Source organism: Trichomycterus rosablanca, chromosome 5, assembly GCF_030014385.1.
Source record: "Trichomycterus rosablanca isolate fTriRos1 chromosome 5, fTriRos1.hap1, whole genome shotgun sequence".
NCBI classification, from domain to species: domain Eukaryota; kingdom Metazoa; phylum Chordata; class Actinopteri; order Siluriformes; family Trichomycteridae; genus Trichomycterus; species Trichomycterus rosablanca.
The window spans coordinates 35678290-35693793 of NC_085992.1; the positions used below are offsets into that span (position 1 = coordinate 35678290).

At 38.9% G+C, this 15504-nt stretch overlaps 1 protein-coding gene across 4 annotated transcripts in view; it reads left to right on the forward strand.

Moving 5' to 3' along the window:
• The window catches only part of washc2c (WASH complex subunit 2C), a 31441-nt gene that overhangs the window by 8999 nt on the left and 6938 nt on the right, over window positions 1-15504 (forward strand). For all 4 annotated transcript variants that reach the window (XM_062996085.1, XM_062996089.1, XM_062996087.1 and 1 more), the window contains exons 12-26: window positions 1502-1617; window positions 3334-3403; window positions 3535-3585; window positions 3662-3835; window positions 3979-4151; window positions 4637-4735; window positions 5724-5825; window positions 5932-6033; window positions 6167-6339; window positions 7086-7197; window positions 9038-9268; window positions 9393-9584; window positions 9708-9836; window positions 12451-12552; window positions 14772-14852. In XM_062996085.1, coding sequence (XP_062852155.1) covers window positions 1502-1617; window positions 3334-3403; window positions 3535-3585; window positions 3662-3835; window positions 3979-4151; window positions 4637-4735; window positions 5724-5825; window positions 5932-6033; window positions 6167-6339; window positions 7086-7197; window positions 9038-9268; window positions 9393-9584; window positions 9708-9836; window positions 12451-12552; window positions 14772-14852 — 1907 coding nt within the window. The remainder of the gene's footprint in view (window positions 1-1501; window positions 1618-3333; window positions 3404-3534; window positions 3586-3661; window positions 3836-3978; window positions 4152-4636; window positions 4736-5723; window positions 5826-5931; window positions 6034-6166; window positions 6340-7085; window positions 7198-9037; window positions 9269-9392; window positions 9585-9707; window positions 9837-12450; window positions 12553-14771; window positions 14853-15504) is intronic.

Below are 15504 nucleotides of genomic sequence, written 5' to 3' on the forward strand. Positions count from 1 at the left end.
GTGGAAATACTTTAAATTGAAAAGTAAAACAAGTCCAACAGTGAAGTGTAACGTCTGCAGTGTGAGCGTTTCACGAGGCGGTGGGAGCAGAGCTGCGTTCATGTGTGAGAGTGTGTGTGAGTTAAGGATCACACCGGTTTACAAAACAACGTAGTGATGCACTCGTTTAATAAAGAAATAAATACACAGTATATTCACATATTGTCGGGAGCAGAACACTTTATTAACTTCTTCTGTTACGGTACCGAATAGCCGACAGTTGAGTCAAGCACGCTATTTCATGTTCTATGGAAGGCCTAAAGGGTCAAAACACACTCACTTCGTGTACAAACGTCCATCAAACCACTGTCACAATACAAGCACTTTAAGAACTGGCTTTCCTTCATAACAAAAGAGCCTTTCCATTTTATTTTGGTATTCAGGTTTTACTGTAATGCTTTTAAGTAACTTTTTTTCTTATATTCAAGTTAAGCTGCTACACAGATTTCTGTTCATTTTAGTGTATCACTGCATTAAACAAATTTTTAATTTGAATGTAAAGTTTAAAGTAAAACTAATTATCTCACTCATTTTGATTGATTTTGTAAAAATACAAAAACATTAAGCAATAGTTTGGATGCAGCATTTTTCCCTTCAGCACTGCAGAGCTATTTAGTTGTTAAACATATACACTGGATTAATTTGAATAATTGTAATGTACTTGAAGTGTGCACTGTGTGAACAGTATTATCTAGTTCTTATCTAGACAATATCTAGAAAATACAAGTATCGGTTTGAGAATCGGTATCGGATCGGGATCAAAATTAATAATCGGGATCGGTATTGGGAACAAAAAAACCTGATCAGGACATCCCTAGTACCGATTGCATCTTTTTCACCGGCACGAGGCAAGTTCATATGCAGATCAGCCTTGTGCACAGAGAGCCATAACCCTGATTAGCATTATTTCTCAACAATCAGCCAGCAGAGGTCCTAGCTGCATCAGTTATGAGGAACCCTGGTCTGGCTTATCCCACCCTGTGAACAACAGCCAATCGTTGTTCATGTAGGCGCCCAGCCCAGCTGGATGGCAGAGCTGAGATTCAATACGATGTATTTGAAATCCCAGCTCTGTTGTGCTAGTAAGTTTTAACGCTGCGCCACCTGAACGCCAATTAGACCAATTTTAGTTAATCTTCAGTGCTAAAATATTATTACAAAACGTGTGTAAGGATTTTTATGTAAAAAGCCCTTCCCTGCATTTGTTTTATAGATGGTTTATTTACTTGATAGAGCAATGCATCTAATAGGACTTTTTGTTACATGACTTTTCTTTGTATTTTGTTTTTCATTTTCTGCCATATTTTTTACAAAGAAAAAAGTTACATATATTTTCTTTATTGTATTTGCCTTTTTTAACTTAATCCAATGAAATGCAAAGAAAACAGGTTAAACCGAAATAAGAATTAGGAATTACATTTAGTTTTTATGGCACAGATAATTCATATATGTTTTGTTACAGTGGAAGACGATGATGAAATGTTTAAGCCTCCTGAAATGGATGAGGATGAATTTTCTCCATTTGGAGGAAAGAAAGGCCTTTTCAGTGGTGGTACAAACCTGTTTGATGATGATGAGGTAAGTAAATATAAGCTGTGTTATTGGTTACAGTTAGGCTTGTTACGGTGTAAAAATAACTCAATCACAGTGTACAAGGGTTTTTTAAAAAGTTTCCGCACTTTTATATTTTGGTTGGAAATGGTGAGGGTGGGAGGAGTAGTAATTGGTTGTGTCTAAGAGACAGAGAGAGCTTTTAGTCCAGATTTAGCGCCATCTGATTTCCACCCTTTTGGACACTCGAAGAAGCTTTAAGGGGAAGAAGATTTTCATGTGATGATGATGTGATAGCTGTGGTGCATCAGTGGCTGCGTGCTCAACCAAAAACAATTTTTGCTGATGGCATTAGAAAGTTGGTACGATGCTGGGAAAAATGCATCGGAAGGTGACTATGTAGAAAAGTGAGGTAATTTGCTTTAGAAATTTTTAATAATTAGAGTTAAAAAAAAAAGTGTGAAAACTTGAAGAACTCGTAATTATTGCGACAGTTACCACATTGTTCAGATCTTTACATTTTATTCTACTACCATTAATCCATTCATCGTATTCATCGTTACTTCTCTTAACCCAGCATTTAGCAGACTCTTTTTATCCAAAGCGACTTACAGTACTGTGACAGTATATTGTCTAAGCAATTGAGGGTTAAGGGTCTTGCTTAAGGCCCCAACAGTAGCAACCTAGCAGTGATGGGGCTTGAACCAGTGACTAGTCCAGTACTTTAACCACTCGGCTACAACTGCCCTATATTACATAACAACATAAGTAATAAGAAGTGCTGTATTTTATTCTGAGAAAGAGAAAAGGCAAATTTTTTTTCATATTTAAATGATACCGTTACATTGCCACTGTACCTCAAATTACAGTAATTCAGTTGCAGACTGTTATGTTGTGAATACCAAACCCAAAATGTAAATACTGGACACAAAAAGCATTCACTTCAAGTTTTATTCAAAAACAAAATGGGTAATCTATAATAGCATGACATTCTTACCTTACTAGACTTGGAAAAGACTGGCTAACTGCTAACATGTCTGCATACCCCTACAAAACAGATCAGCTCTTACAGATCAGTATAAAATATAAAGGATCTACTTTCATGCCAAGTTTAATTAATCTTAAGCTATTTACTCCTTTTAAGCACCATATTAAGTGCTTAGTGCTTGTTTAAGCCAGCATTTCTTGATATATTTTTATAAATAATTAGCAAGTTCTTTAAATGTAACTCATCTCTGCATTGTTACTCGTCATTAAGCTCAGAAATATCACTATGCTTTTGTTTTAAATAGACTTTGCAATGATTAAAAAACAAACTTTCAAAAGAAAAAAGAGATTTTGAACTATTGTATTGTATTGAGATTTTGTGACATTGTAATGATGAAGACGATGATCAACGGTAATCATTGTGGTTTTGGAGACACAGAGTGTGTGTGCTCGACTGGCCTGCCTGCAGTCCAGATCTGTCCCCTATTTAAATGTATCGTGCAGCATGAAGAAAAGAATCAGACAAGGCAACTACGAACTCTTCAGCAGCTGTAGTCTTGTCTTAAGCAAGAATGGACAAAAAGTTCACTTGCGAAACTGCAACAATACTCAATACTAGTGTTCTCAGTTCCCAAACCATTAAAAAAAGTCTTATTAATAGGAAAGATGATGGAACACAGGGGTAAACACTCCTCTGTCCCAACCTATATATGTATATAAAGCCTTGAGTGTCCGTTTGGTGTTTTGTTTCTGCAGGGTGATCTATTCTCTGAGGCACCCAAAAAAGAAAAGACTGAAAAGGAGCAAACAGTGTATGAAACAACAGGTACCTTATCACAGGTCTATTAAAGATTAGTGTATTTTATTCATTCTGTTGACTAGTAAAACGTGTGTAAAAGTTTATTGTAACTCTTACTTTGCCTTGTGAATTAGTAGCCATTTTTTGTTCTTCTGCAGAGAGGGCCAAAACTAAGAAAATACCCGCTGGTGCCGTTTCCATTTTCCCAGGTAAATGCATTTCTAGTTTGTGTGCAAATTTGGTTACTTGTCATTGAAATAAATGTATATTTCTGTTTTCCTTCAGACAACAGTCTGTTTGGCTCACAAAATGGGCCTGCTTCTTTGGAGAGCAAAGAGAACGGAACCGCTGTTAAACCCAAAGTGCAGGCAGCTTCAGAACGGGCAGCACTAGGGGGCGGTCTCTTCGATGACAATGATGACTTTTTTAGTGGGACGACTCCTAAAAAGTCTTCTACTGGTGAGTCTGGAGAACTGAGAATGTTGAATCTGTATCTATACCCAACATTCTCACTGTAATTCACAAACTTTAAGTCTGTCTGTGCTTGTGAAAAACAGTAGATGATATTAGATGTAGTAAAATATGCACTTTTTTTTTATCAGCTGCACAGGAGAAACCCAAACCTAAAAAAACTGCAGACCTGTTTGGAGGTGATGAAAATGATGATGAGGATGGAGATATTTTTAATGCAAGTTCTCGTTCTGCTGCTGCTGCTGCTCAGCCCAGCAAGAAAGCTGTGGGGATGGAAAATGCAGTACATGCTTCTGAGAAAAAGGTAGAGATCATTTTTGAAGTCAACTTTAAGATAATTGGTGGTTGTTTCTTTTAAAAATACAGATGTTAGCAAAAGTTTGTGCACCTGGTCAAATAACAGTAATTTTCTTTATCTTTGCAGTGCAAATAAGTGATCATTTAATTAATAATACACTATATATAAATGTTGTACAATATGGCATGTACAAATGTAAAGTCTCTGAATTAAATGAAGGTGCTTACAGGTAGTAATGGACTCATTGGCAATTATTAGGAGTGGTCAGCTAATGATGATGATTTCAAAGCATAATAAATCAACTCTTCAAACCACTGAGAATCTAAAAAGGAAGCTAATTGATGGCACTGTACAAAATGCATGACTAGATAAAGGAATAATTTCCACTGTTATTATTATTGTTGTTATTTCTGTTGTATCATTATTTTTTGAATTTATTTGTATTTTAAATCTCTCTCTCTTTAATTTAAACACATTTTTATTGTTTTTAGAGTGTTCCATCTCCTGAAGTGGTCAAACCTTTTTCCGTCTCTAAAACAGCAGAAAAAGCCCAGAGCACGGGTCTTTTTTCTGATGATGAAGACTCACAAGTATGTTTACATCACATTTGTATTACAGGCTCTTAGCAGATCAAGCAGCAAAAAGGCCACATGCATAACAAAAGCAAAGTACCACATCCCACCAATGGACATCAAACCTATAATAAACTCATATATCAGGGACAAATGGCAAACCAAAATGGAAGACACAAATGGAGGGCAGTTGTAGCCTATTGGTTAAGATACTGTTAAGGTACAGGACAAGTAATCACTACTGGGCCCTTGAGCAAGGCCCTTAACCCTCAATTGCTTAGATAATATACTGTCACAGTACTGTAAGTTGCTTTGGATAAAAAGTCTGCTAAATGCTGAAAATGTAAACACACACAGTGTAATAAATTATACAAGGCAAATCCCATTATTCGGGGAAAAACCCCATCTAAAAAATGCTGGGATATACACAAGATGCCGCATTGGACTCACCAGATTAACGCACATGTATCTGATAAACAATGAAGCTGCCTCATACTGTGCAGCATGCCAAATTTAGCTTACAACAAAACATTTATTGCTAGAATGTGTCATTTATGACTGCAGAGACAACAGACCCTAACAGCAAAGACCTTAAAAGAACTGTTTAACACAAAAGCAGAGACATTCCTAAAATTGCTGCTAATAACAAAACTAAAGCAACGCATACTAAACATGCATAGACAACAAGCATAATTTTTACTTAATACAGACATCACAACCTTTCCTACCATGAACATGGCCCAGAAGCACACATGGCCTTAAAAACTAAACACTAAGTAACTATTACAAGCTGTTTGATTCTCAGTCCAGGAGACCCACTACCCTGAGTTTTATAGTGTCCTTGCCCCAAGCACACCTGATTTAGCTCCTGAGCTTATTATTGAACCCTTTAAAGGATAGATAAGATGAACCAGGCCTTCTGGATTGTATTGTTCATTAAAACATTATGCGGTGTTTTTAAGTAAAACAACATTTATGGGGTTTTTTTTCTTCCTTTTTGTTGAAGATATTCCCTGCTATGCCAAAAAGTCAGTCAAAGCCTGAAGGCCAAACTCAGATCAAACAAAGCAAGTCAGCACACTCTATATTTGATGACGATGATGAGGAGGTAAGTTTAAGCTTATTTGCAAAAATACCTGTGAAACAAGTGTGTGGAAAATTATCAGAGTTTTGCAGAAGGCTTTTTACTGTTAGTCTATCTGTGTGTCTTACAGGATCTGTTTTCTTCTGTGCCAAAATCTGAATCAAGTCGGATCAAACCAGCAGCAGTTCAACCCAAAAAAACTTTGTCAAGTTCTCTCTTTAGTGATGATGAGGTATAAAGCCTTAATAATGATTTTAAAGATGCCTGTTATGTGTTGGAATAACACAGTGTATAACCAGGTTGTCATAATTAGATTGGATATATATTTGTACTTAATTGTGTTAAATTACTCTATATAATTATAGGACCAGTGGATAAGCTCTCAGCCCAGTACAGTAAAGCCAGAGGTGAAGAGTGGTGGAATGAAGACCAGCACCAGTGCCCCCTCTAGGCTACCCGGTGCCAAAGCACCACAAAAGAATAGTCTGTTTAATGATGAGGATGAAGATGATTTGTTTGCAGCCACACAAGAGTCAAGGTTTCTGTTGAATCTATTTTTACACCAGAACCTTAAAACCAAAAGCTTTTTTTTTTAATCATATTTACTAGTTATTAGTCTTTTAAATAGTGTCCTTCTCCTAGCAGAGCCTATTTTGAAACTAGCCAAATGTTGCTGTTCATGAATACTACAGACTCAGATTTTACCCAAGGAATAGATGCTATCAGTATAATAACTGGGGTATTTTTAAATTTCTTTAGTGGCTAGTAGACACATCAAAACAGAAAGCCATACATCAGTTTTACGCAATGAACTTTCCTGGGCCGCAGCTCATCTCAGATGGACCGAAAGACAGTGGAAACGAGTATTGTGGTCAGATGAGTCCAAACATTTTTAGCCTGTTTAGCAGCCTGTTTACAGGAAAAATGGCTGAGTTTACCGTGCCAAAAGGTGCAAAAGCCAATGTTGGAAGGCTACTACTTCGACTATTTGCTGACACAGAGTGTGTGTGCTTGCCTGGCGTGTCTGTAGTCCAGATCTGTCTTTTATTGAAAATGTATGCCACATCATAAAGAGGAATTTTAGACAACATACCACAGGCTGCTGGGCAGCTCAAGTCTTGCATCAAGCAAGAATGGGCAAAAATTCCTCTTGCCAAACGGCAACAATTAATATCCTCAGTTCCCAAATGATTAAAATGTCTCATTAATAAGAAAGGTGATGTAACACAGTGATAAACATGACTCTGTCCCAACTACCTGTACTAACACTGTCTGTCTTTTCAGTCAGAAAAAGCCTCAGCGAATCGCCCTCTTATTTGAGGATGAAGATGATGCTGAAAAAGGGTCTCTGTTTGGTTTTAAACCACCTGCAGACAAAGGAAATCCTGAAGTCAAAGTAAGCTACAATACACAGCACAGCCTACATTAGTGGTTGAATGTAAACCTAGGCAAGGCTCCGTCTCAAATATGAAAATACTCATCCGTTTTCACACGCTCCCCTCTGCGTCCACAGAATTGGTTGGGAGTTTTCACACCTGAGATACCCGGGTCGTGTTTTTAGCTGCTTTACACTTCAACATCTTGGACATTTTGACTAACCGATTGCAAACTGAATTGCCGTTGGATTGTTTGTACCGCCTCATAGTGCAAATTAACTACTAAACGTGAGGCCCTTGAATGCAACGCTAATGAAAAATATTAAATTGCTAAACACAAACTCTATATTTTGAATTTCACAGCGAATTGCATATTACACAGGAAACGCCCTGTTTCATGGTCTGTGGCGCGATTTTGAATTAGGTACGGCCTTATGTAGGATTATATTCATAATGAGGTTTTCCTGTGCATTAACCTACTCTAAACGGTCTAAAGTATGTAAACACCCTTTCCAGCACAAGGGTCAGCTAGGTCAGCCAGACCTATTGCTACCAGCTGAATAAAATAAAGTATGCAGTCTCCATTGACAAACGTTGCCAACAGACTTAGTGACATTGTTATATTGTGGTATTGTAATTGTTATATGATTCCACCTGCCCAACAAATCAGTTTATCACATTTCTGCCTTGTTTGAGCTGCACTAGTCATGTTGACAGGCTTTCTTTTTGACAGTTCCAATGTGCAGAAGCATGATGTGTCACCTGAGTTCCAAACTACCCTGGATAATTAGAAACCAAAGCTCCCTACCAAACAGTTTTGGTACCCACCTCCAGCTGGTGTATCAGCAAGGACTGTGTTGGTAAACTTTAAACCTGAGGAAACATGTTCTCTCTACTATACTCATTCTGGTCTGTCAAATAAAACTGGGTTTTGCAAATAACATGAACAAATCTTGCCCAAAAGCAAACTGCCAGTTTTAAAATTTGGTAGTAATGCTTGTGTTGCCTTTAATGGTTTGGGCTGTCTCCAGTAAGTTCCAGTAAGAAGAAGTTTATGGTACAGCACACAGTGATGTAAATAATCATCTGGTGACAGTTTTTGGTGTCAGTGTCTTATCTGAAAAAACTAAGAACATAAAGCTAAAAACTCATGATTTGAAAGATGACAGATGATTTGAAAAATTAGCTAGGCGTAGGCCGCTCAGGTGGCGCAGCTGTTAAAACACACGCTAGCACACCGGAGCTGGGATCTGGAATACATCGTATCAAATCTCAGCTCTGCCATCCGGCTGGGCTGAGCGGCCACGTGACCAATGATTGGCCTGTTGTTCATATAGGGGCGGGACAATAAGCCGGATAGGGACTCTCTCATAACTGATGCAACTACGACCTCTGCTGGCTGGTTGATGGCGCCAGCACAGAGGTGGGGATAAGAGTGCGGATCAGGGTGTGTCTCTCCGTACACAGAGCTGATCCGCAGCTGATTTCGTCTAGTGTAGGTGAAAAGATGCATACGGCTGCTGCCCACGTGTCGGAGGGGACGTGGGTTAGCTTCGTTCTCCCCAAATCAGAGCCGGGGCCGGCATTAGTGGAGAGGAAGCATTACTCAATCGGGCAATTGGACACATCAAAAGTCAGGAGAAAAAGGGGAGAGAATGCGTAAACAAAAATAGCTAGTCCTCACTGCCTAACAAGTAAAGCTTCATTTTCTTGTGACTGAATGAAAATGAATCTTCAGTCACATTCCAAAGAGGAGTGGAGGCTGTTAGAGCAGTAAAAGGAGAACATGAGATAACACTAAATGTTCATCCAACTGATTAGCTGAGGAGAAATGTTAAATATAAGCATGTGTGTTTCTAGGTGCCTGCTGCTTCATCCCAGGCTCCCTCCTTGTTCGGTTCAGAGGAGAAGCAAGAAGTGACTTCTGCTCCAGTGCAGAAAAAGGTTACAGAGGAAAAGCCTTCGGGTAAGGAGACAGAGCCAACCACAACATCCCCTAACGAGAGCAACCTAAACAAGAAGAAGCCTGCTGGAGCTGTCAGCCTGTTTGGAGGGATTAATGTGCTTGGAGATGCTGCCAAAACCACCAAGGTGAGAATAGAAGCTACTCTGCCTGTTTTATAACAGAAGTTTCAGGTAGCAAACCATATCATGGTAAAATTATAACATTTAAGTAGTTCCTCAAATGGTGCACTGTTGCCTTTGTGTTCCACAGAACCAGGATCCACTGGATGACAGTGATGATCTCAACTGGAATAAGGAAGCCCCACCACCCATAGATAGCAAGAAGCCAAAGGCCAAGAAAAACACATTTAGCCTGTTTGATGATGATGAAGATAAGGAGGAACCTGATAATATAGCTCCTGTTTCTATATCAGCCAAACCAACAGAGAAAACCACATTAAAGGTTTGCTTTTCATCTAAAGCTACTGAAAATAGCTGCCGCTTTTTATAAAAGCAGTGTGTATAGAAGTGTGTATAGAAGTGTGTACAGACATGTGCATTGGTGTTAACATTGGTCGTGTTTCAGTCTCAGGAGCAGAAAACACACACAAAGAGCACAGGTGTGTTTCAGGACGAAGAGCTGCTGTTCAGCCAGACGCAGCTAAGAGATAATGACCCAGAGGTGGACCTCTTTTCCACCTCAGCTAAACCCTCAGTGAGTGTAAGCTACTGTAAATTATCTGTATATTTCCTTACCCTTGTACAGATGTGTTATGTATGGTGTGTGTAGGTAATACAGGAACCTCGATTTAACGGACCACCATTTAACAGATTTTGGATTGAACAGACAAAATCTGGACAAAACCAAATGTCCGGTCTGATTGTTTAAAATTCTTACGAGTAGCATACCAAGACCAATAGTCTCTCTGTTTACAGTAGTGTTCAAAAAAATAGCAGTGATTTAAAAAAAGTGAATAAAGCACAAAATCATTATAATAACTTTTATTTCCATAAATGCAAATGCACTGAAAATACTACACTTTCAATTCTAAATGAAAACATTAACAAAATTTAGCCAGTTTGTGTTAATCCTTTACAGAAAGTTAAGAAAAATGAATATTAGGCTGTTCAAAATAATAGCAGTGCCAGCATTTTCTTTAAAAACTTAAAAAATGTATGTATAAACTGAAAAAAATGTTTGAGGTTCCACTTTACTTTAAATTACTGAACTAATATTTAGTGGCAGAACAATTGTTTCCGAGATCTGTGTTGCATGGAGTCAACCAACTTCTGGCACCTCTGAACAGGTATTCCAGTCCAGGATGATTACACTACATTCCACAGTTCTTCTGCAATTTTGGGTTTTGCCTCAAAAGAACGCATTTCAGATGTCAGCCCACAAGTTCTCTATAGGATTGAAGTCAGGAGATTGGGCTGGCCACTCTATTACTCCAGTCTTGTTTGTCTGTAACCAAGATCTTTTGGGTCACTGTCATGTTGAAACACCCATTTTAAGGACATTTCTTCTTCGACATAGGGCAACATGATCTCCTTAAGTATTCTGATATATTTAAACTGATCCATGATCCCTCGTATGTGATTAATAGGTGTAACACCATGGTATGATACTGTCTATGGCCACTAGACCCAAAAAGAACAATTTTGCTTTCACCAGTCCACAAAATGTTGAGCCATTTCTCTTTGGACGAGTCAATGTGTTCCTTGGGAAATTGTAACCCATTCAGGACGTGTCTTTTTCTTAACAACGGGACTTTGCAAGGAGTTCCTGCTGGTAAATTGGCTTCACTTAATCATCTTCTGTACTCACTGGTAACTTCAGATGTTCCTTGATCTTTCTGAAGGTGATCATTGGCTAAGCCTTTGCCATTTTGGCTTTTCTTCGATCCTTTCGAACAGTAGTTCCACGCTTCCTTCCGTGTCTTTCAGGTTTTGGTTTTCACTTCAAAGCGTCTGAGATCATTTTAGCTGAGCAGGCTATAATTTGCTGCACTTCTCTGTATGTTTTTCCCTCTACAATCAACTTTTTAATCAAAGTACGCTGTTCATCAGAACAATGTCTGGAACAACCCATTTTACCCAGTATTTCAGAAGGAAATGTGCTTTGACCAACTTGTGCAACATTTGCCCCCCTCCTACCTAAGGGCCAAAATTGACACCCGTTCTTCTGCAGAATGAATGACTTCACCAATTGAACTCCTCACTGCTATTATTTTGAACAACCCCCTTTCAATTAATGCTCCGATTACTCAGAATGAGCGGCATGCATGTCCTAATTGTTGGGTTTGTTTTGTTTTCACTACTCTACTACACTTTCAAGTAAATTTTTTGCTATGTAGAAACAGCATTTCTACTAAAAACAGTGATTTATCAGGTTAATGGTGTTGTACTGCTATTTTTTTGAACACCACTGTACATGAGTGATTGGCTTTATTTTGTCGGGAGGCTTGCTTTGTTCTCGCTAAATTTTGCCAATTCTAGTGCTTAGTTGTGCACCAGCACTGCTCCAGTAGCCACCAGCAGTGCTTCAGACTCAGAAAAATAGATACTCTGGCCGCTCAGGTGGTGCAGCGTTAAAAACACAAGCTGGAACCAGAGCTGGGATCTCGAATACATCATATTGAGTCTCAGCTCTGCCTGCTGACTGGGCTGAGCAGCCACATGAACAACAATTGGCCTGTTGTTCAGATGGGTGGCATATTAAAAAAGCCGGATAGGGACTCTCTCATAACTAATGCAATTACATTCTCTGCTGGCTGATTGATGGCGCCTGCATTAAGATGGGAAAAGCGTGCTGTCAGGGTGTGTCTCTCCGTACACAGTGCTGATCCGCACTGCACTCGTGAAAGTGTAGGTGACAAGATGCATACGGCTGCTGCCCATGTGTCGGAGGAGGCGTGGGTTAGCTTCGTTCTCCTCAAGCAGAGCGGGGATCCCCACTATACGACCACGGCAAAAAAATATCTCCTCCACCACACAAGGTAAATAAAATTTCTCCACAGTAGTACAGTACAGCAATTCCAACATTAATTTGCAGATTTTACATTACATATTTACATATCTACGTATTTACATTGTTCATTTTACTGTTTATCATATGTGTATGTTTAGCACTTTTGTGGACCTTAGTGCTGTGTTTTTGTGTATTTTTGCACATCCTGGGAAAAAAACTCGCTGTTTGGGACAGTCGCATTTTACGGACCAGTGCTCTCGCATTTTAGTCAGTTTAAATCCAGGTTCCACTGTATATCCATACATAACTAATAGAATTTTAATAATTAGCTGGTGTCTGGTGTTTGATATGATTGCAGGCTCCTCAGCCAAGCTCAGTCAAGCCTTCTACCGCTCCTGCATTGTTTGCGGAGGATGACGATGATGACCTGTTCAGCTCTGCGAAACCAAAAGCTCCTCCGGTAATGTACTAGGATGTTGAGACTACTACATACTGTCTACTGCTTCAGTATACACCGATTAGGCATAACATTGTGACCACCTTTCTAATATTGTGTTGGTCCCGCTTTTGCTGCCAAAATAGCCCTGACCCATCGAGGCATGGACTCCACTAGACCACTGAAGGTGTGCTGTGGTATCTGGCACCAGGATGTTAACAGCAGATCCTTTAACTCCTGTGAGTTGTGAGGTGGGGCCTCCATGGATCGGACTTGTTTGTCCAGCACATCACACAGATGCTCGATTGGATTGAGATCTGGGGGAATTGGAGGCCAAGTCAACACCTCAAACTCGTTGTTGTGCTCCTCAAACCATTCCTGAACCATTTTTGCTTTGTGCCAGGGCGCATTATCCTGCTGAAAGAGGCCACAACCATCATGGAATATCGTTTCCATTAAAGAACCAGCGTTAACTTCTTCAGCAATTTGAGTTACCGTAGCTCGTCTGTTGGATCGGACCACACCGGCCAGCCTTCGCTCCCCACGTGTATCAGTGAGCCTTGGCCGCCCATGTTCTATCATCGGACCGCTTTTGATAGACACTGACCACTACAGACCGGGAACACCCCACAAGAGCTGTAGTTTTGGAGATGCTCTGACCCAGTCATCTAGCCATCACAATTTGGCCCTTGTAAAACTTTTCTCAAATCCTTACGCTTGCTCATTTTTCCTGCTTCTAACACATCAAATTTGAGGATAAAATGTTAACTTGCTGCCTAATATATCCCACTAACAGGTGCCGTGATGAAGAGATAATCAGTGTTATTCACTTCACCTGTCAGTGATCATAATGTTATGCCTCGTCAGTGTATACTACATAGTGCATCCATTTAGGTGTTTGAGTATATGTACTTTCTCAGTTAAAACAGATATTTTCTAACAAGAAAAAAATACAAAGTGATCAAAAAGTACATTAGGTAGTCTTTATCAAAAAAAGCTAAATGTACAGTATATTTTTGTGAAATTACTATATTTCCAGTTTGTTTTAATTAATTTTTAGCACATTGTTTAGTTTTTTTATTATTATTATTTTTGTAGAATAGTTTTAATTAGGGATGTCCCGATCACGTTTTTTTGTTCCCGAACTTTAATTTTGATCCCGATCCGATACCGATTCTCAAACCGATACTTGTATTTTCTAGATATTGTCTAGATAAGAACTAGATAATACTGTTCACATAGTGCACACTTCAAGTACATTACAGTTATTCAAATTAATCCAATGTACATGTTTAACAACTGAATAGCTCTGCAGTGCTGTCAAAAAAAATTGCCTGCATCCAAGCTATTGCTTAATGTTCTTTTACAAAATAAAAGTAAACAAACCTAGTGCAGCATTGTAGTAAAAATGAAGTGAGATAATTACAGTTTCACTTTGAACTTTACATTCAAAGAACATAATTCTGTTTAATGCAGTGATACACTATAAATGAACAAAAATCTCCACTCACAAGTGGTGTAGCAGCTTAACTTGAATATAAAAAAACAAATAAGTTACTTAACAGCATTACAGTAAAACCTGAATACCAAAATAAAATGGAAAGTCACTCTTGTTATGAAGGAAAGCCAGTTCTTAAAGTGCTTGTATTGTGACAATGGTTTGATGGACGGATCTACGCAAAGTGAGTGTGTTGATGGTTTGATTAGTGAATATACCCTGTATTTTATTTCTTTATTAAGCAAGTGCATCACTACGACGCTTGGTTACATAACTAAGCCAATCAGAGTGCTTGATACTGAGATGTCGTTCAGTCTTGTAACACGTAAACTCGTAAAAGCTGTATGTTATGGTCCTGAAGTTTTCATACTTGGATTAAAAGTTATTGTTTTGTAAACCGGAGTGATCCTCGACTCACACACCATATAAACAGTAAAATTCTACAGTAATGAACGCAGCTCTGCTCCCACAGCCTCGTGAAACGCTCGCATTGCAGACATTACACTTCGCTGTTGGACTCGTTTCACTTTCCAATTTAAAGTATTTCCACACAGCGGACATGCTGACGTAAAACAAAAGATCGGGTTATGATCGGCATTAGTAAAGCCGATTTCCGATCAGTTAAAAATGCCTTGATCGGCCCCGATCCCGATCTGTGAGATCGGATCGGGACATCCCTAGTTTTAATGTTATGAATTCTGATGAGATGTGTGAATAATTCATACAATTTATTTCTCATGTTCAGAAAGTACCAGTCAAGCCCAGTAAGCCTAAAAACGATGTTGCTGAAAAGGTTTTAAGTACAGCGCAGTCACCTGAGAATGAGGTATGTGACGTTTTTCACGTTAATTTATTAATCACTACATAAAAAAAAATATGTAAACAGATTTATCTGTACATGATATTATTCAGATATTTACTGGTAAAAGAAAAATAAATAGCTCTGGAAAAACTGAGAGACCACTGCAAAAGTATTGTTTTTCTGGTTTTGCTATTTATTTGTGTGTGTGTGTGTGTGTGTGTGTGTGTGTGTGTGTGTGTGTGTGTGTGTGTGTGTGTGTGTGTGTGTGTGTGTGTGTAAAATGAACATTTTATCCAAATTTATTTGCAGAAAATGACCAAGATGCAGGGTTTTCAGATCTGGAATAATGCTCACATTCATTTCAAAGAACACAATCCTAATGTTTCAGTATTTGGTTGAATAACCCCGATGCATTTATGCATGTTGGCATGCTTTCCACCAGTCTTTCACATGCTATTGGGTGACAAACAGCTCGCCATTGTTTGATAGCTTGTGACCATCCATCCTCCCCTTCATCACATTTCAGAGGTTCTCAAATAGGTTTAGATCTGGAGACTTGGCTGCCATGAGAGTGTCTTGACCACATCATTACTGATCCTCTGTCAAGTTTCACAGTGTAGACACTGTGGTTTTTACACCTCTTCAGGTCTCCGTGAGACCATGAGACAATCAGGTT